The sequence below is a fragment of the Elephas maximus genome, chromosome 3, assembly GCF_024166365.1.
Source record: "Elephas maximus indicus isolate mEleMax1 chromosome 3, mEleMax1 primary haplotype, whole genome shotgun sequence".
NCBI lineage: Eukaryota > Metazoa > Chordata > Mammalia > Proboscidea > Elephantidae > Elephas > Elephas maximus.
This window is the reverse complement of record NC_064821.1, coordinates 135,208,296-135,234,731: the sequence shown is the minus strand read 5'-3', so window position 1 is coordinate 135,234,731 and position 26,436 is coordinate 135,208,296. Positions and strand designations below refer to the sequence as shown.

The 26,436-nt window shown below is 36.1% G+C and overlaps 1 protein-coding gene across 1 annotated transcript in view; it reads left to right on the top strand.

The window, feature by feature from the left end:
- Nucleotides 1-11,807, top strand: part of COL24A1 (collagen type XXIV alpha 1 chain) — a 362,779-nt gene extending 350,972 nt beyond the window's left edge. Inside the window, exons 57-59 of the mRNA XM_049875555.1 lie at nucleotides 2,683-2,792; nucleotides 7,119-7,346; nucleotides 11,538-11,807. Coding sequence (XP_049731512.1) covers nucleotides 2,683-2,792; nucleotides 7,119-7,346; nucleotides 11,538-11,684 — 485 coding nt within the window. The 3' untranslated portion in view covers nucleotides 11,685-11,807. The remainder of the gene's footprint in view (nucleotides 1-2,682; nucleotides 2,793-7,118; nucleotides 7,347-11,537) is intronic.
- The last annotated feature ends 14,629 nt before the right edge of the window (nucleotides 11,808-26,436 follow it).

Below are 26,436 nucleotides of genomic sequence, written 5' to 3'. Positions count from 1 at the left end.
AGGGCTTTTTTTTTTTTTTTTCCCCTCCAGTGCTCTTACCCAGATACAACAGGAGGTGTTAGCTACTGCTGGCAACTGCACATATTTTCCCTTGCTGGGCTAAAATAAAAACTAGGATGGTTCTGTTGTCCAACATAACTTTGGACGGAGAGTTCAAGGATTTTTGTTAGGCTTCTATGCTATCACCAAGTTCACCTGTTATTTGAATATGATAAGACCAATATCATAAAGATAATGGCAGCAGTAAAGCAAGTTTCTTCTTCAGTTATTTGTGTGGGAAAAACAAAATGTTGAAACAAGATAATACTACAATAATGCAATACAGCAATTAACGAAAGAATGGCAAATATTATGAAGCAAAGTCTAAAGACTTGAGCAGACTGCATTGGGTGATTCTCAGCTAAAAGAAATATAATATGGCTATTAAAAATACAACAGTGATGAGGATGACTCATGTCAGAACAAGAATCATCGATACAGGCCATAGTCCTGAATTTGCATAACCATTCAATGAAGCCAAGTTGATAAAACAAAACAATTTCAAAGGCAATACACATTAAATAAATCCCAGCAATTTCAAGAGCTTGTATAGGATCTTGTTCCGTGTTTCTGGCAGAAGATGTCTACTTCAGATGTCTTCTGTTTCTGGTCACTGGGACATTTAAATATAATTTTTAAGCCTCCAGAAGACTGGCTTGTTCAAACAGATGTTTTCTTGTTTCTGCTGTTTTACCAAGGTACTAAGGTATAGAAATTTATATAAAAGAGGCAGCTAAGAGAATAATTTGGCACCCAGAGTCTGCAATGCATGAATATGTTTCTTTAAAGATGTGCAGGTATCAACAAGAAAGCTTAAATTATGTCTATATTTTAGCATCACAGAATGTATTAAAAATGTTTTAAATATATTATCTCATTTCCATGGCTGTTATTTTTTCTGTAGTTTTTTTTTTTTTTTTAATCACATTGCTCATGGTCACCTCAAATTTAATGTTATAAAACAATCTGAAGCAGTTGTGGCAAAGTTAACTTTATTAGCCTTTAATTTCATATCTTAGACATTCCTTTCATTTTCTGGGACAGAATCTGAGTTTTGATTTGTATATGTTATTAAATCTTTTAATTTTAAATTTTCCTTAGATTTGTAGTCCATTCTACTGCTTTCTGACTATGATCTTATTATTTTTATGGCTCTTTTCTCAATTCTTTATTTATTTTAACTCTTTTCTTTAACTCTTACTTCAGCTATTTTTCATCTTTTCTTCATTTACACAAAATTTCTTTTCTTCACTTATGCAGACCTTCAGCTACTTACACAGACTTTCAATTTTAACTTTTATTATCTCTCATATTCTGGCATGGCCAGACTTTATATTTTAAGACAAAACTACTTTCTATTTCTTTCCAAATCTTTTTCTCATGGATTCTCTCTCCCTTAGTGTCTTTCCTTAGGTTTCTCTCTCTCTCTCTCGGAAACCCTGGTGGCCTAGTGGTTAAGTGCTACGGCTGCTAACCGAAGGGGCAGCAGTTCATAATATGCCAGGCGCTCCTTGGAAACTCTATGGGGCAATTCAACTCTATCCTATAGGGTCCCTGTGAGTTGGAATTGACTCAGCGGCACTGGGTTTTTTGGTTTCTGTGTCTCTCATCCTTAAGACTTATCCCAGAAATTTGCTTCCAAAAGTTTATAGCCTTGAAAACCCTGTGGAGCAGTTCTACTCTGCACATAGGGAGTCACCATGGGCTGGAATCAACTTGACAGCAACTAACAACAAAAGGTAGACTGGGCAGGGATCTCTACCTATTTGACAAAAGCTGTTTAATTGTCTTGCCTTTTTACAGCAAGAAAGCAGGGCTGCCTCATTCAAAAATTCCTGCCTTTGCACTTGGAGTAAGATGCTTTTTTAAATACTCTGAGTCAGTTATTCTGGAATTAAGATGCTAGCTCAATGATTTTAGTCTGAGGATTTCCTGCAGTCTGACTTTGGACCCCATTTTAGTCTCCTGGGCATGCAGAGGAGACAAAGATTGGCAGGCTTGTGCTAGCAGTAGGAGCTTCAGTTTTTTTTCCTCCTCTCTCAGTTCCTACTTACAAATCTGAAGAAGAAAGCACAAAAATGATAACCATTTAATTGTATGTTTTTCTTTGTAAAAACATTTTTTTTTAATTTTTACTATTTTTAATTTTCAGTATTACACGTATCTCCTTCACCACCTTTGGAGAGATTGAAGAAGTCATTTCTATTTTTAAACAAAATATTAATTTTAAAATCTGTAATGATGTAGAACAAATATATACATGTATGTTATATTAACTTTAATTCTTCTAGCAGCTGTATAACTTTGGACAATTCACTTTAAGTTGATGATTTACTTTCAGTAAGCTCATATTCTTAACTACATTTTTTTCTACAATCCCAGCAATAAAGTCAATGTTTCTATCATCTTTGACTAAAATTATGAAATACCCTTAAATGGATAGGTATGTGAAAAAATACAGTATTTTCAGTTTCAATTTTACATAACATTTTCAGTTTTCATTTCATTTTATTTTATTCATTTTTTAACATGTAAGACTGATAAAGTATCTTTAAAGTATTGTGATAATTTGTAACAAAGGTTCAAATATATTTAGCATGCCATGTTATTTAAATAACTTAGTGTTTTACTATGAATTAACAGGAAAATACTGGATTGATCCAAATCTTGGATGTTCTTCAGATGCCATTGAGGTTTTCTGCAATTTCAGTGCTGGTGGCCAGACATGTTTGCCTCCCGTTTCTGTGACAAAGGTATGTATGAAATGAATTTCAGAATATCTATCAATACTTGCACAGTACCAGTGGACAATGATTTTTAAAATTCTGTCACTTTAAATAATTGTGAATTTTATGAATGAAATTACCTTGTTACCTAGTGCTGCTGTGACAGAAATGTCACAAGTAGGTGGCATTAAAGAACAAAAGTTTATTTTCTCACATTTTTGGAGGCTAAGAGTTCAAATTAGAGTCTTAGCTGTATCATTTGCCTCTGTGAGCCTCTCAGTTTCTGGTGACTGTTGATTATCCTGGGCATTCCTTGGTGTTCCTTGGCATAATGCCTTCCTTGGCGTATGTCTCTGTCTATTCTAATATTTTTATATCTCAGAAGTGATCAGGTTTAGGACCCACCCTACACTGGTATGACCTCATTAATAGCAAAAGAAAACCCTATTTCCAAACAGTATCACATTCACAGGTACAGGTACAATTTAATCCATAACAGAAAGCAAGGTATTAACCTTTATCATAGATAAGAAAGCAATTTTTTTTGTTTGTTTTTTTTTTTAAATATCTAATCCCAGTAAATCTTTACATTTTGATTGTGTATTTTTATAATTGGCATAGCTTGGCTTATTTTACTGATTACGTTTTTTAAATTCCTTTCAGAAAGATACATGTTTTTTATGCATGGACATACGTTAGAAAATCCCTAAACGGCTTCAATATTTGTAACTGGTAACCAGTTGTCTTACTGACAATAACTTCATCATCATTAAAAGAAGACTTCTGCTACAAAGTCTGCTTTTTTTAATGATTGGGCATAATAATCTTCCTTAAATATCCATTGTGTACTACTTAAAACTTCCTTCAAGCATAATTCTAAGAGCCAAATGTTTAGAATGAATGTAAGTGAGTTTGGTATAACACTTAGTGTTATAACAAGAATTTATGAAATGTGAAGCCTAGTTCTACCTATAACATGTGTTGAAGAAACTGAAACTGCTTTTCTTTCATTTTGTAATTAATTAAACCAGCTTGGTATTACCAATAACTTATTTCTCATTGAAAAGAACTATATACATGTCTATTGTTTCTTTTGCCCACCAACAAAAAAGTAGCAGCTAAAATGTAGTCTGTCAGTCTCTTTGGTAGATTATTGTTGGACAGCCCTCTCCTTCTAAAGCATGCCTCTTCATTAACCAGGGTGTTTTCACTGATTTATCTCAATAGACAGTCATCATTATTAGCCCCACAATGGAAAGGGAAGGATTCCTAGGGAATCCAAGTACCGCTCATGAAGTACAATGATAGTTCTATTTCCGAAATAACCACAAGATCACCCTCACCCCCTGGAAGTTTGCCCAGAGTTTTTATCTGTATTATCACAGAAGGAAAGTAGGGTGGGCATACAAAGGTGATAGGAGCAGTGAGCCTACTGACCACCCCAGTTCTTTCCATGTCTGAATCAGTTCTTCCATTTTCCCTAGCCATAAACTCAATCAAAGAAAGCTAGGAAGGTAGTAGAAAGAGCACAGAGGTGGAATCAGGGAACTGGGTTGTAGATTCCACTCATCTACTAAAGTGGTGAGTGATAAAGTGAGTCACCAAAAGGCCTACTCTGAGCCAGGTACTGTGCTAGGTATAACTATACTTTGCATCTCTAACCCACATAACAATCTGTCAGGTCAATGTTATAACCCACTTTCCCAACAGGAAACCAAGACTCAGAAAGTTTAAGTATTTTACAAGTTTCTGATCCTCATCTGTGAAATGAAAGAATTGAACTACTTAAATTCTAATTCCTTATGATTATCCTTCCATGTCTTTATCCTTATGCCCTTCTTTTGCCTTTTCTCTCTTTTCCTGAGACTTTTGTTGTTGTCGGTGGTTTATGTTGCTGTTTATTTTTCCCCCTCTTTGGCACCTCATAACTAATATTTCTCAAATTTTGTATTTGGGGATTAATATAAATTCCTCAGTAGAAAACATCTTTATTCACTTATAATCAACCCAGATTCAGAAGAGGGCATCGAAAATGAGGGATATCATTGCTAGTGTCAGATGGATCTCGGCTGAAAGCAGAGAATACCAGAAAGATGTTTATCTGTGTTTAATTGACTATGCAAAGGCATTCAACTGTATGGATCATAAGAAATTATGGATAACATCGTGAAGAATGGGAATTCCAGAACACTAAATTATGCTCATGCAGAACCTGTACCTAGACCCTGAGGCAGCCGTTTGAACAGAACAAAGGGATACTGCATGGTTTAAAGTCAGGAAAGGTGTGCATCAAGGCTGTTTGTTGCCTTTCACCGTACTTAATCTGTGTGCTGAGCAACTAATCTGAGAAGTTGAACTATATGAAGAAGAATGCGGCATCAGGATTGGAGGAAGACTCATTAACAACCTGTAATACACAGATGACACAACCTTGCTTGCTGAAAGTGATGAGGACTTGAACTATTTACTGATGAAGAGGAAAGACTACAGCCTCAGTATGGATTACACCTCAACATAAAGAAAACAAAAAACCCTCACTACTGGACCCAATAAGCATATCACGATAAAATGGAGAAAGGATTGAAGGTGTCAAAGATATCATTTTACTTGGATCCACAATCAACACTCATGGAAGCAGCAGTCAAGAAATCGAATGGCGTATTATGTTGGGCAAATCTGCTGCAAAAGACCTCATTAAAGTGTTAAAAAGAAAAGATGTCACTTTAAGAACTAAGGTGCACCTGACCAAAGCCACAGTATTTTTGATCATCTCATATACATGTGACAGCTAGATAGTAAATAAGGAGGACCAAAGAAGAACGGGTCCCTTTGAATTATGGTGTTGGCAAAGAATATTGCATATACCATGGCCCACCAGGAGAATGAACAAGTCTGTCTTGGAAGAAGTACAGCCGGACTCCTCCTTGGAAGCAAGGATACTGAGACTTCATCTCATGTACTTTGGACACATTATCGGGGGGACCAGTCCCTGGAGTAAAACATCATGCTTGGTAAAGTAGAGCGTCAGCAAAAAAGAGGAAGACCCTCAATGAGATGAATTGACATAGTGGTAACAATGGTCTCAGACATAGCAAAGATTTTGAGAATGGGGCAGGCCAGGCAGTGTTTCATTCTGTTGCACATAGGTCCCTATGAGTCGGAACTGACTCCGTGGCACCTAACAACGACAATGTTATGATCATACCCCTGCTTGAATAATGCTAAAATAATAAGTCTAAAGCTATAGAAAAATCTACTTCCTTGTCCTAGCCTAGAACATGTGCAGTCAGACTTTCTATCTCCAATTTTGCCCTATATTGTTACTCTATTAGTTAATACTTGTTCATGCATTAGTGCATTGAATAAACATTCATTGATGACTCACTCTATGACTGAAAACTGTTCTGAGCTTGAAAGCACAAAGAATAAGATTCTGTCCCTGCCCTTAGGGGCTCGCATGGTTAAAATTTGCTCATCCCAGTTATTATTACAACTTGTAACTTATCTTTGGAAGCACACAAAAAAAATCTGCAAATAAAGACATAGACAGAATTTCAGATTTTATGAAAACATTAACCAATAGCAGATTATTACTACATTTTAGGTAATATTATGAAAATTACAGTAGTCCCTCCTTATCCGTGGGGATACATTCAAAGACCTTCAGGAATGCATGAAACCGTGGATAGTACTGAGCCCTACACATACTGTGTTTTGTCCTACCCATACATACCTATGATAAAGTTTAATTTATAAATTAGGCACAGTAATAGATTAATAACACAATAACTAATAAGAAAATAGAACAATTATAACAGTATACTGTAACAAAAGTTATGTGAATGTGGTCCCCTGGCAGGATAGAGTGGGATGTTGGAAGAGTCACCACGCTACTCATTTAACATTTTCGGACAGAGGTCGACCACCAGGTAACTGAAATGGCAGAAAGTGAAACTGCGGATAAGGGGGACTACTTTCATTTTGGCTTTTTGATTTTTTGTAGTGACCTAGTAACCTGGTGCTGTGCTAGAGCCAGTTTATATTGATTCAAGAGAGCCGATTGTTAGTATCTCTTCCCACCTCCATCTTTAGTGATATCACCTTGGTCACCTGAAACCAGACATCGTGGAAATAGTCACACCAAGGTATTCAGCAAATGATATAAACCAGTTTTTTTCCCCTCCAGATAGCCACTGCTTACATATACACCAGCACACTACTCAGTGGCACTTCAATTTCCAGAAAAGTAGCTTTCTCATGGCTGCCTTTCAAAGTCTTTCCTCAAATTTCCTTAAACTATAAGTTGTTCAATTGCTACTCCTTATAACGTGCATACTGTTTCTGTGATATTAGTTGGAGTTTGGAGTTGAGAAAGTCCAGATGAACTTCCTTCATTTACTGAGCTCAGAAGCCACCCAAATCATCACCATTCACTGTCTAAACACCCCAATGTGGACAAGTGGATGGACAAGTGGACGGACAAGTGGCTCAGGACTGCCTATTGGTTTCAAGGGATGGAATGGACAGATTTTTGAAGAAAACACTCTACTTGAACCTATAGTGCTTTCAGATGACTGCAAGGTAAGGGAATGGCACTTTTAAAATTGTCTAACATGACTAACTTAAAATTGGTAAAACTGTAATATAGAATAATGAGTTAGACTTTAATTATGAACTACAGATACAGAGGATCCCAAAAAACCCAGTCCTGTCGATACAGAGGATAATAGGCTTTAATGTGCCTGACTTACAAACCATACATTTTTCAGAATTGATCATTTGTTTATATCATACCTTGTTAACTTTTCTTGCTCCCATTGGTCATCATGGATTTTTACATACAAAAATTGCCTTTAATACATAAAAATTAATTTTTACTCTCCCTTATGAAATAATTATATCACTCCTAGATAAGTAGATAGGTAGTCAGAACATATACATTAAAAATATTTCTTTCATGTATTTTCACTGGTGTGATTCTACATCTCATTATGTGTGGAAAACCAATTATAGAAGTAAATCAGTTTTATTTCATTTTGTCGGTTTCTATGCCTGATACGGAGCTGGTGGTGCAGTGGTCAAGAGCTACAGCTACTAATCAAAAGGTCGGCAATTTGAATCCCCCAGCTGCTCCTTGCAAACCCTATGGGGCAGTTCTACTCTGTAGGGTTGCTGTGAGTCAGAATGGACTCGACAGTAAAGGGTTTTGATTTTTGGTTTATGCCTGGTACCAAGTATGGATATAATTGCAGATAGACTGGCCCTACTAATCAGTGTTTGAATTTGTATGCCATTTTTCCTATTGAAATTAAATGATGACTGTTATGAAAAATCTATAATTTTTTTTCCCCCACAATGTGACAGCACCCTCCCCCCTTCCATGCAAAGTTCTCTGTGTCCATTCATCCTATTCCTGTCCCTTCCTGCCTTCTCATCCTGCTTTTGGACTGGAGCTGCCCATTTGGTCTTATATATCTGATTGAACTAAGAAGCATGTTCTTCGTGTGTATTATTTTCTGCTTATAGTCTTGTCTAATCTTGGTCTGCAGAGTTGACTTCGGGAATGGTTTCAGTTCTGGGTTAACAGAGCATCCAGGGGCCATAGTTTCAGGGGTTCCTCCAGTCTCTGTCAGACCATTAAGTTTGGTCCTTTTACGTGAACTTGAATTCTGTTCTTCATTTTTCTCCTTCTCTGTCCAGGACCCTCTATTGTATTCTCTGTCAGGGTGATCATTGGTGGTAGCCGGGTACCATATAGTTATTCAGGTCTCAGGCTGATGAAGTCTCTGGTTCATTTAGTCCATTTGTCCTTTGGGCTAGTATTTTCCTTGTGTCTTTGGTTTTCTTCACCCTCCTTTGCTCCAAATGGGGTGGCACCAATAGATGTATCTTAGATGGCTGCTTGCAAGCTGTTAAGACCCCAGACACTACTCACTAAAGTGGGATATAGAACATTTTCTTTTAAACTATGTTATGCCAATTGACCTAGATGTCCCCTGAAACTATGTTCCTCAGGCCCCAATCCCAGCTCCTCTGTCACTCAAAATGTTTGGATGTGTCTAGGAAACTTCTTTGCTTCTGCTTTGGTCCAGTTGTGCTGACTTCCCCTATATTGTGTTGTCCTTCCCTCTCACCAAAGTTGACCCTTGTCTCCTAACTAGTTAATAACTTTCCCTCCCTCTCCACACCCTCGTAACTATCACAGAATACTTTTTTCTGTTTTTAAACCTTTTCTTGAGTTCTTATAATAATGGTCCCATACAATATTTGTGATTTTGTGACTGACTTATTTCACTCAGCATAATGCCCTCCAGATTCATCCATGTTATGAGACATTTTGCGGATTCATCATTGTTCTTTATTGTTGCATAGTACTCCATTGTGTGTATGTACCATAATTTGTTTATCCACTCATCTGTTGATGAGCAGGTGATTTTAAACTCTATAGTTTTAAAACATTGTGTTATTGAGCAGGTGTCAGCAAACTACAGCCTACAAACTAAATCCAGTCTACTGCCTGTTTTTGTAAATAAATTGTTTTTGAAATTATTCCTTCATTACTTACTATGTCTGTTTTCCCACTACAGTGTTAGAGTTCAGTAGATGCAGCAGAGACTGTATGACCTACAAAACCTAAAATGTTTACTATCTGGTCCTTTACAACAAAAGTTTGCTGACTCCTGGGAGAGAGAGTAGAGTTGTCCACATTATGTACATATCATTAATTACTTTAAGTGGCCTGGTTTCCTGTTTTTGTGCCCTGTGAAGCCTATGACTTAGCATTCCCTACCACTTCCAATGGACTTCACTTTTTCTTAGCATTTTATTTCTAGACAAGTAGTTCCTCCAGGAAAAATCAATAGTGCGTGTACATCTGAAAAATCATAGATAAGAAGTCAGAAGTATACAGCTCTTTATTTTCTACATTTTAAGAAATCAGTATCACCAATGAATTCGTTTAACTTTTACAATATTGCCGAGAAACTTGTTGCGACTCACTACTGTCTGAGACACAACCCAGTCAGTCCCTATCCTACCTTTCTAGTCCAGGCTCTTATTGACTGTCTACCCTACACTATAGCCAAACTTATCTATTCTTCTTCTTCATCATCATATTATCAACAATTACTACTATTTATTGGGAGCTTATTATGTTTTTTTTTACCATGCATTACATGCATTATTTTATTTAATCATAACAGCTTTGTGAAGAAGGTATTATTAGTCCTATTTTATAGATAAGAAAGTGAAGGCATCAAAAAATTACTTGCTCAATATCATGCAGCTAATTCGCAGATTAACGAGATATCAACCCCAGGTGTATGCAACTCCAAAGGCTATGCCACACTATACTGCTAGAGATTTTTAACTGAAATCTAATTTAATCCTCACAATTCTGTGAGTTGGGTTTTTATTATTCTCATTTTATATGTGAGGAGAGTGGCGGTCCCTGAATGTCTGTTCAAATCTCTCCCAGGCCAAAGTCTGTATTCTTAACCCCCATGCTAGATTGATTTTCACAGCCATCTTCTCCTTCCTGAACTTTTCTTTTTCTCATGCCATTCTCTTTCTCTGAATGCCCTTCTCTATCTCTAAGCAAGTGAAACATTTAGGCAGACCTTACGTCCTAAATTCTGAAATTTTTGTGAATCTTTCCCTGACTACTCCAGTTGGAAATGAGGAATTTAGCACTCACTGTCTACATTACTTATATTGCACTTACCATATACACTTTTGTATCATGACTGTCGGTTTCTTCTAGCTCCAACTAGATTTAGAAGCTGCTGAAATTTAAAAGTTAGAATTAATTTATTCATCTTTATATTTCCCACAGCACTGTAAGAAATTTGAGAATTATGCAGCTTTGCCATATGTACTTAGCATTCATTAAATATTGTTTGGAAGACAATGAGTGATTACAAGTGCCTTGCACACAGAATTCTAGTTATAGCACTAAGCTTATGACTTCAGACAAGAGACTTACCTTCAATGAGCTTTGGTTACCTTAACTTTAAAATTAAATTTTTAGCTCATATAATTCTGAAGTTCCTTTTTAGCTCATGTAATTCTAAACTTTAAAATTCATAACATGATTCTATGAATAGTAAATGAATAAATTCACAAATAAAAAGCTCCACAAAATTTATGACATATTTTTGTTCCACAGTAGAATTTATTACAAAGGAGCATGCAGTAATAAGAAAAACAGAAAGGCCTAGAAGGAAGAGAGGAAAAGGAAGAAATGCTATAAACAGGGAGCCACAGAATGTAAAAACAGAAACCTAAATAATGATTCAGTCTAATTATAATTTAACTACTTCTGACTGAGGTGATTCTGGTTATTTCCTGTTAAAGTACAAAGAAGTAGAGATAGCTTATCCCCTTCTATCCAAGAAAAATGTTCGTTCTTAAGAGTCACAAATAAAGGAATACAGAACAGATAGGTATTACTAATATTAGGAGAAGAGACAGCCTTTCCTTCATATCTGGCTCCGTTATCCGCAGACAACAGAAGAAGAGCCTGGACTTAGCCACTAAAACTGAAAAATCATAACAAACAATGCAATTATAAAAAAGGAGTAAATCCAAGTTTCCAACTATTCGTAGTAATCATTTTGTTGAGCACTCACGCGGTGCCAGTCATTGTTCTAGGCACTTTCTATTTGTCATCCCTGATCCTTAACATAAATCTACATTGCCTTTAAAGGGTCTGCTGAAAATGACTGTTAATGAACCAGTTACATATAAAAGCATTTTGTTCTTATTTTACAGATTCAAGATGGCAGCTGGCATAAGGCAAAATTCCTTTTTCACACCCAGGACTGTAATCAACTTCCAGTGATTGAAGTACAAAAACTTGCTCATCTCAAAACTGGATGGAAATACTACATCGAAAGCAGTTCTGTATGCTTCCTCTAAAGTCTCTGAATTAGTTCAAAAGTCATGCTGTTGGCCAGGTTATTGCTGCAGAGGGAAAAACATAGACAGGATACAATCACTATGTAATGCATGGGAATAAAGCATTGGCTAAATCTTAAAGAATCTCAGGAAGAAGAGACTTCCTCCTAAGAAGGAGAAAAGGCATTTTATAAAGGACTATGATTGATAAAGTATTTAATTCTTTTAAAAATTATGTTGATCTGAGCTTCTTAGAGAATTCTCTAGAACTGAAAATTTATGAACATGGAATTCTTCAGGGTATCCTATAACTTTGACTGTCTGATAGCAAAGTACCCATTAGACAGCTGGAGACGCAGAACACTATGGAGCAATACTGGCTAATGCTCCCAAATGTGTAATGCTTCTGTCTAAAAATTATAAGCCACAGTCTAATATGTCTTATTTTTTCAAACACTAAGCTGTATTCAAGTCCCCAAAGGACATATACATCTTAGCCGGTGGTACACTACCTCTTACATGTTGCCTTTTTGTGTTGCTTGGTGCTCTTTCTAATAAGGTGCTTGTGGCTTTCGTAGACTATTTTATTTCTTTTTTTTTTTTGTCTTTGTCATACTTTAAGAGTGTATGTACTGGTTACATCAAGATATGTTTTGGTTGTTAGTACTTATTTTAATTTGTTTGGTTACATACTTAATAATAACAAGTAAAACATTATTTATATGAGGCCCTTGTTCTGTTTAAAAATTCTCTTTGTGGATATGGAGTCAAAGCCAGCACATTGTATTCTGTGCTTACACACAAGAGAAGTGGGAGGTTTCTTTTGTTTTTGTTTTTATTTTTTAAATTGTTGTAAAAAATATTATAGGCCAGCTACATCCAGTAGTAGGTTTGGGTTAGAGTTTGCGGATTATAATGTACTATTTTAAAAATCCATGATCATCTGGAATGATACATTGTCTATATATATTTTGTAAAGTTTTAATTCAGCAAACTTTTGAAATTGCTGCTGTTTTAAATTATAAAAGCCTTGTATTTCTGCTCTTTAGATTAGGTTTTGCAGTATTCATTGATTTTCCTTCACTGTCCTTACTTTAATACGTTGGGACCTAAAAACATTCAACTTATCAGTCTTTAAAGCAACATTCGGGGAAAAAAAAAAGTCTTTTGCCATCTAAAATAGCTCAGTTCAGTTTTCCCTTGTTGTCAGACAAATGTTAGCTCAGTATTAAAAGAAAAACAGTATACCTCTTGGTATATAAAAAAGCTTGCTCATCCATTTAAAAAACCTTTAGCCAAAGCAAACCACACTTACCCACCTAGCTATAATAAAAATGTGCTTGAAATCGTTTTTGGTAGTATGTTTTTCTTCTTTTGTTACTGTATTCTTTTTTTTATGTATTATGCCCTTCTGGCATCTTTCTGTACATTTATATTACATGTATATTCATATTCTGTAAATTATCAGAAAAATGTCTGTTAAAAATGTACAAAAGGATTACAGGGTCTATTCCCCATTCGTACAAAATAGGGCCATGGCTAAGATGTCTGATTTCCTGTCTGAGGAAGATATTTTCAAAAAAGGAGCACAAAGGTTGGTTCTAAATGAAAGAAACTGTAAGCTATACTCTAGTTTCAGTCTACCTGTTACACCTTCTGTTCAAAAAACCAAAACAAACAAAACCTTAGTTCAGAGACACAAATTTATGCTTTTCCTAGAGATCATTTAAGAAATATAGACCATAAGTACTGTGCTTCATAGATTGTGTTCCTGAAATTTTAAATTTAAAGCAAATTTTAATCAGTTTAATCTTAGGCAGTATGGTTAAGATTGCTCTGAGACTTAGCTGTGTGACTTTGGATGTATTATTTATTCTTCAGGGCCTCAGTTTCTTCACTGCAAAATGGGAATAATGAAAGTACCTACCTCATTTGGTTGTTGAGTGGATTCGATAAATTCCCATGAAAAGGGCTTAAAACAGTGCTTGGAACAAAATAAGCACTCATTAATTATTAGTTGCTGCTGTCATCGTAATCATCATCATCATCATTTAAGATCCATAACAGTTAACACCAAAGAATGTTGTGGTGGATCTCTTAATAAAATGATTCATCTATTTTGAAGCCATGCTATCCCAGTAATTTGATGTAAATATGGATTTTCATATAAAGCCTTTCTAAAAACAAATTGCAGCTGTGTCTATGCATAATTAAGAAACACATCTTGTTTTTTACCCCTTTCTTGTATATTAACATAGAAATTGCAGTGATCATTATAAGGTAAACATCACAGGTCTTTCTTGTAATATACAATATGACATTATAAGTATAATATTCAATAGCAAAAGGAATGTGGACTTAGAGGTAGAAAACTTGAATTCAGTCCCAACCTTACCACATTGGTTTTAGATACTTGGATAAGTCACTAATTCTGTTTCCTTATCTGCACTGGACAGTTTTTCTGTCTGCTTGATCTACCAGTTATATGAGAGACGGGCATTAAAATCTCCAAGTGATTGTGGGCTTGTCTGCTTCTCCTTTTTGGTTCTCACTTTTTTGCTTTAGACATGTGATTAGTTAAATTCAAATTTCTAATTTTTATATTCAGTGGTGTGCTGGTAAATGTTTAACAAACAGCCATCCAAGGGAGAGGGGGGAGAACATGCGATGACTTATAGATTTGCTTATTTCTATGCTATAAATATTCGCACGTATGGCCAATTTCAAACGACCAGCATTATCTCACTAAACATGGAATTGGGAAGAAATGCACTCATTGGCTCTTGCAAGCTGGTCCAAGTTGGCTCCAGCACACCACTGGTTATATCATCCTGTTAGATTGATTATTTTATGATTTTGAACTGTCTCTTTTATCTCTAGTAATGTTTATTGCCTTAAAGTCTCTTTTGTCTATATTATTAGTACAGTTATACCAGCTCTCTTTTGATTAGTATATGCACAGCATGTCCTTTTACTTTCTGTACCCATTTATTCAGGTATATCTCTTGTAAGCAGTATATAGTCGAATTTATTTTTAAACCCATTTCGACAATTTCGTAGTTTTCATTGGGGTATTTAGTCTTTTATATTTCACGTAATTACTGCTATATTTGAACTTAAACCTACCACCTTACTATTGTTTTTTATTTGTCTAATCCGTCATTTGTTTCTGTTTTTTTACTTTCTTTGGTAAAAATTTCTTTATTATTCCATTTTCCCTCTATTAGCTTGTAATTTATACATTATTTTATTGTTCTTTTAGTGGTTACCGTAGAGACTCCAGCAAGCATCCTAGACTTTTCAAAGGCTGCATAAATAAGTACTTTTCTGCTTCTCAGAAAACACAAGGAACTTATAACACTTTAATTCCATTTATTTCTCCCTGACATTTTGATCTATTGCTGTCATGTATTTTAATTCCAAAATTAAAATACATATGTATGAGACCTCAAAGTATTGCTATTATACTAATGTTTTAAACTAACATATTCACTTAGCTTCATCTGTAGTTATTTACCCTTTCCTGTGTTTTCCTTTTCTTCCTTCATTATAATGATTTTATCTGCGATAATTTATTCTTCTGGAGAAACTCCCTTAAGTATTTTAATGTTTATCTGCTGGTAGTAAATTATCTTTACTTTCCGTTTGTCTACAACTCTTTATTTTTTTTAATTATGCTAAGTAAAAGTTTACAAATAAAGTCAGTTTCTCATACAAAAATTTATGTATACCTTCCTATATACGCCTAATTGCTCTCCCCCTAATGAGACAGCACGCTCTCTCCCTCCACTCTCTCTTTTCATGTCCATTCGGCCAGCTTCTGACCCCTTCTGCCCTCTTTTTTCCCCTCCAGACAGGAGATGCCCACATAGTTTCATGTGTCTACTTGATCCAAAAAGCTCACTCTTCACCAGTATCATTTTCTATCACATAGTTCAGCCAATCCCTGTCTGAATAGTTCCTGTGTTGGGCTAACAGGTCTGGGGACCATGACCTCTGGGATCCTTCTAGTCTCAGTCAGGCCATTAAGTCTGGTCTTTTTACGAGACTTTGAGGTCTGCATCCCACTGCTCTCCTGCTCCCTCAGCTGTTCTCTGATGTGTTCCCTGTCAGGGCAGTCATCGGTTGTAGCCGAGGACCATCTAGTTCTTCTGGTCTCAGGCTAAGGTAGTCTCTGTTTATGTGGCCCTTTCTGTCTCTCGGGCTCATAATTACCTTGTGTCTTTGTTGTTCTTCATTCTCCTTCGCTCCAGGTGGGTTGAGACCAATTCATGCATCTTAGATGGCCACTTGCTAGCGTTTAAGACCCCAGACGCCACCCTCCAAAGTGGGATGCAGAATGTTTTCTTAATAAATTTTATTATGCCAATTGGCTTAGATGTTTCCAGAAACCATGGTCCCTAAACCCCCGCCCCTGCTACACTGGACTTCGAAGTGTTCGGTTTATTCAGAAAAATTCTTTGCTTTTGGATCCAGTTGTACTGACCTCTCCTGTATTGTGTGTTGTCTTCCTCTTCACCTAAAATAATTCTTATCTAATATTTAATTAGTGAAATCCCCTCTCCTTCCCTCCCCACTCTTGTAACCATCAAAGAATATTTTCTTCTCTGTTTAAATTATTTCTCCACTTATTATAATAGTGGTCTCATACAATATATGTCGTTTTGCAACTGACTAATTTCACTCAGCCTTCCAGATTCCTCCATGTTATGAAATGTTTCACAGATTCATCTTTGTACTTTATTGATGCATGGTATTCCATTGTGTGAATATGCCATAATTTATTTATCCATTCATTCTTTGTTGGGCACTTTGGTTGTTTCCATCTTTTTGCTATTGTAAACAGTGCTGCAGTGAACATGGGTGTGCATATATCTGTTCGTGTAAAGGCTCTTATTTCTCTAGGATGTATTCCAAGGAGTGGGATTGCTGGATCATATGGTCATTCTATTTCTAGTTTTTTAAGGAAGTAGCACATCGATTTCTAAAGTGGTTGTACCATTTTGCATTCCTACCAGCAGTGTATAAGTGTTCCAGTCTCTCCATAACCTCTCCAACATTTATTGTGCTTTTTGGATTAACGACAGCCTTGTCGGAGTGAGATGGAATCTTATTGTAGTTTTGATTTGCATTTCTCTAATGGCTAATGATCATGAGCATTTCCTCATGTATCTGTTAGCTACCTGAATGTCTTCTTAAGTGAAGTGCCTGTTCATGTCCTTTGCCCACTTTTTAATTGGGTTCTTTGTCTTTTTGCAGTTGAGTTTTTGCAGTATCGTGTAGATTATAGAGATCAGACACTGATCGGAAATGTGACACCTAAAAACTTTTTCCCAGTCTGTAGGTAATCTTTTTACTCTTTTGGTGAAGTCTTTGGATGAGCATAGGTGTTTGATTTTTAGTATCTCCCAGTTATATACTTTCTCTTCTGGTGTTTGTGCATTTTTAGTAATGTTTTTTATGCTGTTTATGCCATGTACGAGGGTTCCTAGCATTGTCTTTATTTTTTCTTCCATGATCTTTATCATTTTAGATTTTGTATTTAGGTCTTTGATACATTTTCAGTTTTTGTGCAGGGTATGAGGTATGGGTCTTGTTTCTTTTTTTTGCAGATGGATATCCAGTTATGACACGATGATTTGTTAAACAATCTTTTCCCTATTTAACTGACGTTGGGCCTTTGTCAAATATCAGCTGCTCATATGTGGATGGATTTATGTCTGGATTCTCAATTCTGTTCCATTGGTCTATGTGCCTGTTGTACCAGTACCAGGCCGTTTTGACTATTGTGGTGGTATAATAGGTTCTAGAATCAGGTAGAGTGAGGCCTCCCACTTTGTTCTTCTTTTTCAGTAGTGCTTTACTTATCCAGGGCCTCTTTCCCTTCCATATGAAGTTGGTGATTTGTTTCTCAATCTCACTAAAAGATGCCATTGGAATTTGGATTGGAATTGCATTGTATCTATAGATCACTTTTGGTAGAATAGACATATTTACAATGTTGAGTATTCCTATCCATGAGCAAGGTATGTTTTTCCACTTTTGTAGGTCTCTTTTGGTTTCTTGCAGGAGTGTCTTGTAGTTTTCTTTGTATAGGTCTTTTACAACTCTGGTAAGATTTATTCCTAAGTAATTTATCTTCTTGTGGGCTACCGTAAATGGTATTGATTTGGTGATTTCCTCTTTGATGTTCTTTTTCTTGATGTAGAGGAATCCAACTTATTTTTGTGTGTTTATCTTGTATGCTGATACTCTGCTGAACTCTTCTATTAGTTTCAGTAGTTTTCTGGAGGATTCCTTAGGGTTTCCCGTGTGTAAGATCATGTCATCTGCAAATAGAGATACTTTTACTTCTTCCTTACCAATCTGGAAGTCCTTTATTTCTATATCTAGCCTAATAGCTCTGGCTAGGACCTCCAGCGCAATGTTGAATGAGTGGTGATAAAGGGCAGCCTTGTCTGGTTCCCGATCTTAAAGGGAATGCTTTCAGACTCTCTGCATTTAGGATGATGTTGGCTATTGGTTTTGTATAAATGCCCTTTATTATGTTCAGGAATTTTGCTTCTATTCCTATTTTGCTGAGAGTTTTTATCATGAATGGCTGTTGAACTTTGTCAAATGCCTTTTCTGTATCAATTGATAAGATCATGTGGCTCTTGTCTTTTGTTTTATTTATATAATGGATTACATTAGTTGTTTTCCTAATGTTGAACCATTCCCACATACCTGGTATAAATCCCACTTGATCATGGTGAATTTTTTTTTTTTTTGATATGTTATTGAATTCTATTGCCTAGAATTTTGTTGAGGATTTTTGCATCTATGTTCATGAGGGATATAGGTCTATAATTTTCTTTTTTTTGTGGTGTCTTTACCTGGTTTTGGTATCGGGGATGTACTGGCATCATAGAATGAGTTTGGGAGTATTCCATCCTTTTCTATGCTTTGAAATACCTTTAGTAGTAGTGATGTTAACTCTTCAAAAGTTTGGTAGAACTCTGTAGTAAAGCCATCTGGCCCAGGGCTTTTTTTCTGTTGGGAGTTTTTTGATTACCTTTTCAATCTCCTCTTTTGTTCTGGGTCTATTTAGTTGTTCTACCTCTGTTTGTGTGAGTTTAGGTAGGTAGTATGTTTCTAGGAATTCATGCATTTCTACTAGGTTTTCAAATTTGTTAAAGTACAATTTTTCATAGTAATCCAATATGATTCTTTTAATTTCAGATGGGTCTGTCGTAATATCACCCATCTCATTTCTTATTCGGGTTATTTGCTTCCTCTCCTGTTTTTCTTTTGTCAGTTTGGCCAATGGCTTATCAATTTTGTTCATTTTTTCAAAGAATCAGCTTTTGTTCTTGTTAACTCCTTCAGTTGTTTTTCTGTTTTCTATTTGATTTAATTCTGCTCTAATTTTTATTATTTGTTTTCTTCTGGTGCCTGAGGGTTTCTTTTGTTGCTCTCTCTCTATTTGTTCAAGTTGTAGGGGTAATTCTTTGATTTGGGCCCTTCTTTTTGTATGTGAATCGACTCGACGGCACGGGGTTTTTTGTACGTGTGCATTTATTGATATAAATTGACCTCTGAGCGCTGCTTTCGCTGTCCCAGAGATTCTGATAGAAAGAGTTTTCATTCTCATTGAATTCTATGAATTTCTTTATTCCATCCTAATGTCTTCTATAACCCAGTCATTTCTGAGCAGGGTATTGTTCAGTTTCCAAGTGTTTGACTTCTTTTCCCTGATTTTTCTGTTATTGATTTCTACTTTTATGGCCTTAAGATCAGAGAAGATGCTTTGTAGTATTTTGATGTTTTGGATTCGGGTAAGGCTTGCTTTATGACCTAAGATGTGGTCTATTCTAGAGAATGTTCCTTGTGCTTTGGAAAAGAAAGTATACTTGGCTGCTGTTGGGTAGAGTGTTCTGTATATGTCTATAAGGTCAGGTTGGTTCATTGTGGCATTTAGATCTTCCGTGTCTTTATTGAGCTTCTTTCTGGATGTCCCGTCCTTCACCAAAAGTGGTGTGTTGAATTCTCCTAATATAATTGTGGAGCCATGCATCTCACTTGTCAGTGCTGTTAGAGTTTGTTTTATGTATTTTGCAGCCCTGTCATTGGGTGCATAAATATTTAATGTGGTTATATTGACTTGACGGCAGTGGGTATCCTCCTGGTATATTGTCCCTTGAATCATTATATGGTGTCCTTCCTTATCCTTTGTGGCAGTTTTAACATTAAAGTCTATTTTGTCAGAAATTAATATTGCCACTGCTGCTGTTTGTTGATTGTTGTCTGCTGAATATATTTTTTTCCATCCTTTGAGTTTTAGTTTGTGTCTTTAAGTCTAAGGTGTGTCTCTTGTAGGCAGCCTATAGACGGGTCGTGTTTTTTTATCCAGTCTGCTACTCTCTGTCTCTTTATTGGCGCATTAGTCCATTTACATTCAGCATAATTATGGATAGATTTTTTTTATGGATAGATATGAGTTTAGTGCTGTCATTTTGATGTCTTTTTGTGTGTGTTGTTAACAGTTTCTTTTTCCCACTTAATTTTTTGTGCTGAGTAGTTCATCTTTACATATTGTTTTTTCCTCTTATTCATTGTTGATTTTATTTCTGCTGAGTCTCTATCTTTTTCTTCTATTTTATTTTGATATGTAGAACTTTTAGTCTCCTTTGTGGTTACCTTAATCTTTACCTCTACCTTTCTAAGTTTAAACCTGACTTTTATTCCTTTGTATAACCTTGTCTTCCTCTCCACATGAAAGATCTATGACTACTTAGTTCCTCTTTATTGTTTTAGTGTTGTCTTCTTTTATATAATAACATCGCTGTTTCCCTGTTTTCAGCGTTTTTTTATGTTGATTTATTTTTGTGTTTCCCTATCTGGGTTGACATCTTGATTGCTCTGTCCAGTGTTCTAGTCTTAGGTTGATACCTGATATTACTGATTTTCTAACCAAAGAACTCCCTTTAGTATTTCTTGTAGTTTTGGTTTGGTTTTTTCGAATTCCCTAAACTTCTGTTTATCTGGAAGTTTTCAGATAAATTTCACCTTCATATTTGAGAAAAAGTTTTGCTGGATATGTGATTCTTGGCTGGCAGTTTTTTTCCTTCAATACTTTATATAAGTCAATCCATTGCCTTCTTGCTTGCATGGTTTCTGCTGAGTAGTCCAAGCTGATTGTTATTGACTCTCCTTTGTAGGTGACTTTTCCTTTATCCCTAGCTGCTTTTAAAATTCGCTCTTTACTTTTCCTTTTGGCAAGTTCGACTATATGTCTTGGTGACTTTCTTTTAAGATCTACCTTATGTGGAGTTCAGTGAGCATCTTGGATAGATATTTTCTCATCCTTCGCAATATGAGGGACATTTTCTGCCAATAAATCTTCAACAATTCTCTGTATTTTCTGTTAAATCTCCTTGTTCTCATACTCCAATCACTCGTAAGTTATTCTCTTGATAGAGTCCCGGATGCTTCTTAAGTTTTCATCATTTTTTTAAATTCTTTTTTTCTGATATTTCTTCATATATATTGGTGGCAAGTGCTTTATCTTCAATCTCACCAATTCTGCCTTCCACTTGCTTTTTTCTCGTCCTCTGACTTTCTGTTCAGTTGTCTAATTCTGTAATTTTATTGTTGATTTTCTGAATTTCTGATTGCTGTCTCTCTATGGATTCTTGCAGCTTATTAAATTTTTCCTTGTGTTTTTGAATAACCTTTTCAGTTTCTTCAACTGTTTTATCTTTGTGTTCCTTGGCTTGTTCTGTGTATTGCCTAATCTCCTTCCTGCTGTCTTGAAGAGTTCTGTATATTAATCTTTTGTATTCTGCATCTGGTAATTCCGGGAAGGTACCTTCATCCAGATCCCTTGATGCTTTGTTTTGAGAGCTTGTTGAAGCAGTCATCATCTGCTTCTTTATCTGATTTGACATTTTGACTGTTGTCTCTGAGCCATCTATAAGTTATTGCATTAGTTTATTTTATGTTTGCTTACTGTATCCTAGCTTCTTGCTTTGTTTTGTTTTCATATGCCCAAATGGGTTGCTTGAGTGAGCTAGCTTATTTTCACCTTTGAAGCTCTGAGGTCCTGTCACTGGATGGCTAGGGCTGATATCAGGTGTATCAGCCTAGGAGTCCATTCACTTTTCTTGCATGGATTCAGCTCAGGTGTCCAGGTAGCTTGACATCAAGTGTGCGGTACAGGATCTGTCCTACAGTCTTAGAGGGGCAAGGGTGATTGGTGTAGGTACCAGTGTCTGATTCTAGTAGCGGGTCACACTCTGAACAAGGCAGGGGGCTGAGAACCATCCCCCAAGTGTTTGTTGGGAAAGCGCATCCCTGTTCCCTAGAGCATACAGGTGGGTGGGTTCTGCAGATGTACCACAGGCACTCAACACTTTTGGTTTTAAGGACTGGGAGGTACCAGTTATCCTTGGACTCCTGTCACAGGTGGCTGGGTGACCTGAGTGGAGCCACCAGTCCTCAGGCCCCTGATGTTGGTAGCTGAGGGCACTGTTTAACAGGCAAAGCACTGTCAGACATCAAACACCCACCTCTCCACTGCACAGCTAAAACAACACAGTCTGCCAACAAGGGCCTCTTCTCCTGAAATAGGCCCACAGAGGTCCATGCAGGGGGGAAAGGTATTCAAAGTCCACGGACTGTGCATGCCTGGACAGAAGCTGCTTCTGTCCTGAGCTCCCCAGGTTAGTGGAGCTCGCAAATTATCTTTTCCCCCAATTGTGAATTTATTCCTTCTCCAAGGCTGGGAGAATGGCTCAGAGCACTCAGCACTGCCTTTCTCAGGCCCACAGAAATCAACAGCCACTGAAGCCAGCTTGGGGGCAGGGGTTTGGTAAAATATATGCAAGTACTTAGCTTTTGCCAAGAGCACCATTACTCTGGTTCCAGAGGTGTGAGTAGGCTGTGCAGCTGGCTGTTTCCTCCTAAGGAAACTACAGCTGAACACTACTACCAGCCCGCCGCAATTGCTCCTGGGAATAGTGCCTGAGGGGTCCTAACGATTCAGGTCCGGTAACTCCTCTCCACTTCTGAACTATCTCTCCCCGCCCCTGCCACTCAGCCCATTTTCTAACTTTGCTTTTGATGTTCAGGGCTCCTCACTTGTCATAAATATAATCATTTCACTTTTTTTTCCAGGTCTTTGTTGTAAGAGGGATCACTGGAAGCATCTGGCTATTCTGCCTTCTTGGCCCCACCCCTAAAAAAACTCTTTCATCTTTATTTCTAGAGGACATTTTAGCTGGGTATAAAATTCTAGCTTGACATTTATTTTCTTTCTAAAGAGGCAGTTCGAATCCACCAGGCACTCCTTTGAAACCTTATGCAGCAGTTCTATGCTGTACTATAGGGTCGCTATGAGTCAGAATTAACTCACAGGCAATGGGTTTGGTTTGGTATTCTATTGTCTAGCTTCCATCATTTCTGTTGAAAATTCTGATGTCAGTTTTATTTTTGCTTATTTGAAGATATTATCTTGGGGTTTTTTCCCCCCGATTTTAGGATATTTATTGTCTTTGGTTTTTAATAGTTTTACTACAGTGTACTTAAGGTAGTTTTCTGTGTAATTGTGTGCTTGGTATTCAAAGGCCTTCTTACATCTGTGACTTGATCTCTCTGGTATGTTTTGGAAAAATTCTGACCAGTTTCTTCACATATTACTACTGCTCGTTCTGCTGTTCTCTTTCTGGGATTCAAATTAATCAAATAAAGGTCAGCAGTTCAAATCCTCAAAGCACTCCTTGGAAACTCTATATGGGGTAGTTCTACTCTGTCCTATAGTGTTGCTATGAGCCAGAATCGACTCAACGGCAATGGGTTTGGTTTTTTTGGTTTTTAGATATGTTTACCCTCTTCCACCATTTCATACTCTTCTCAGTATTTTTCTCTTTATGATTCAGACCGTATACTTTTTCTGTTTTATCTTTTAGTTCACTAACTCTGCTTTTGTTTTTGAACCCTAGTTTTGCTGTATCTAGAAACCTGGTGGTATAGTGGTTAAATGCTACAGCTGCTAACCAAAAGGTCAGCAGTTCAAATCTACCTGCACTCCTTTGAAACTCTATGGGGCAGTTCTACTCTGTCCTATAGGGCCGCTATGAGTTGGAATCAAGTCAACAGCAATGGGTTTTGCTTTAGTGCACCATCCACACTTAAGTTTTTAACTTTAGAAATTGTATTTTTTATTCTAATATTTTTGTTTTACTTTCACTAGTTCTTTGGTGAAATCTTCTATCTTTTCATTTATTGAACATATTCATTATAAAAAAAATTATAGTTGACTTAAAGTTCATATCTGATTATTCCAATATCTGTATGTCCTAATGGTCTATTTATATTGTCTGGTTTTTGTTTCAATTTCCAGTCATTTAACCTTGTCTCCTGGAATGTTTAATTTTTTTTTATTAGATAACAGACCCTATGGGCGAAAACTTGCAGAAGGTATGAATGATGATATCTCCCTCCCCAGAAGATTCCTTTTTTGGCAGGTAGTTTGATCCAATCAATGATTAATATAGTTCAAGATTAGACTTTGGACCTTTTGAGAGCTGATCTATTGCTAGGTTTTCCTTCCTTCCATGGGCTCTAGAAGAAGGTTCTTCTTTGTCTGTTTCAGCTTCCTAGTAGCTGCCAGCAATGCTTGGTGTTCCTGGGCTTGTAAATGCATCTCTCTCCATTTTCTGTCTTATTCTTCTGTGTGTGTGTGTGTCTGTTCTTCTCGTTTTATAAAACACTATACAGAAGCGATTAGGTTTAGGACCCCTACTTTGGTATGACCTCATTAACATAAAAAACCCTATTTCCAAACAGGGTCATATTTACAGATACAGGGGTTAGGACATCAGTATAACTTTGGGGGGATACAATTCAATCCATAGTACTATCAAACAGCTATTTTTAAAATATTTATCCAGATTTTGTAGTTGTTCTTGGCAGCAGGCTTTGTCTGAGCAATTCTACCATATCTAGAAAAAAGTTTCCTTATTTATAGAAAGAGAGAAATATACTTCCCTCTTATTCCATTTTTTAGTGGTTGCTGTTGATATAACAATATTAAGATTTAATTCATCACAAGCTACTTAGAGTTAATACTTCAAATAAAATATAGAAACCTTAAAACAGTCTACCCTCATCCTTTGTGCTATTGTTGTCATATGTAGTACATTTGTATACATTATAAATCCAATAATAAAAAAAAAAAATTTTTTTTTCAGGGTTATAATTTCTTCTTTAAGCATATATATATATATATATATATACATATAATTACAACAAGAAAATTATAAATGTAAATATATTTTTTCCTGTGTATCCTATACACCCATGTTATCATCTGGTGTCATTTCCCTTTAAGAATTTCCTTTACCATTTCTTGTAGCATAGGACTGCTGGTAATGAATTCACTCTAGTTTAGTCTTTATTTCACCTTTATTTTTTAAAGGATATTTTCCCTAGAATGGAATTCTTGGTTGCCATCTTTTTTTTCCTCCATCACTTTGGATATGTGATTCCAGGTCTTCAGACCTACATTATTTGTGATGAGAAATTAGCCATCATTCATGTTGCTGTTCATCTATATGTAATATGTTGTTTTTCTCTCAAAATTTCTCTTTATCCTTGACTTTCAGCGGTTTGACTATCACATACCCAGTTATTGTTTTCTTAATATTTATCCCATTTCATGTTTGTTGAGCTCCAATTTAAAGGGCTCTATATATATATATATTTTATATTATCACAGTATAACATTTTTCTCCTGTAATTTCTTGTTACATTAATTCTCATACAGTAACAACACAAATAGCCAAGTCAAAACATTTCTACACAGAGACAGGTAACCACAAGTCAAAAGTAAAATCTGCAAATTCAGAAATTACACTGTAAAAGTCATTTCCCACTGGCAAAATAGTTTAGCACATTAAAATAAAGCCTAAAACAGACAGAAAAAATTTTTTTTAATTCTATCAACTTCATCTGAAATACACTTTCTATAGAAACAGAGTTACCACAAATCTAATAAATGTAAACTTTAGAGTTCTAAAGCAGCCTTCAAAACGTAACATAAACATGCATTTCTGTCTGTAAAGTCTGCAAAAGTACAATAATTTTTAGTTCTTTTTTCATAAAGAAGACCCCCAAAATTGTACGAGCTTCAGGCCTCATAAGACCTGGCTCTGTCCTTGCTAATATATGTGGTTCTTCCTGTAGGAAGCAAAAAAAAAAATTTTTTTGATTGACGGTTGTGCAATAAACCAAGAAAGAGAATGCTGCTAGTGACACAGAAAATCACTTGAGAATAGGAACAAGGTTTTTGGCAGCAGACACTTCGGCAAACCACATGTCCTGACCAAAATGTATGAGATGTCCCTCACACACAGGGTTAGTATTTTTTATCATATCATTTCGCAAGAATAAGCTAGTCTTTCAACGTATAGTGCCTTGCCCTGTTAAAAATAATAGCTTTTTCTTCATGGTCTATATAGTAATTGACTATGATAGGTATGATGAAGTCATTATCATCTCAGCCTAGGTACATAATTACACAATCTGTGTGCTTTGGATTCAGAGTCCTGGCATAATTCAGTGCCAAGTTAGAAAAGTGGCACCTCTATAGAAAATAGCAATTGATGGGGAATCTGAGCTATAATATAGACCTTACCTAGCAGTGGAATTTTAGGACTCCACACAAATACAAAAAATAATCTCAGTAATAATCATTAAAAATAACTTTCTAGGTATATAGTTCAGGACAAAT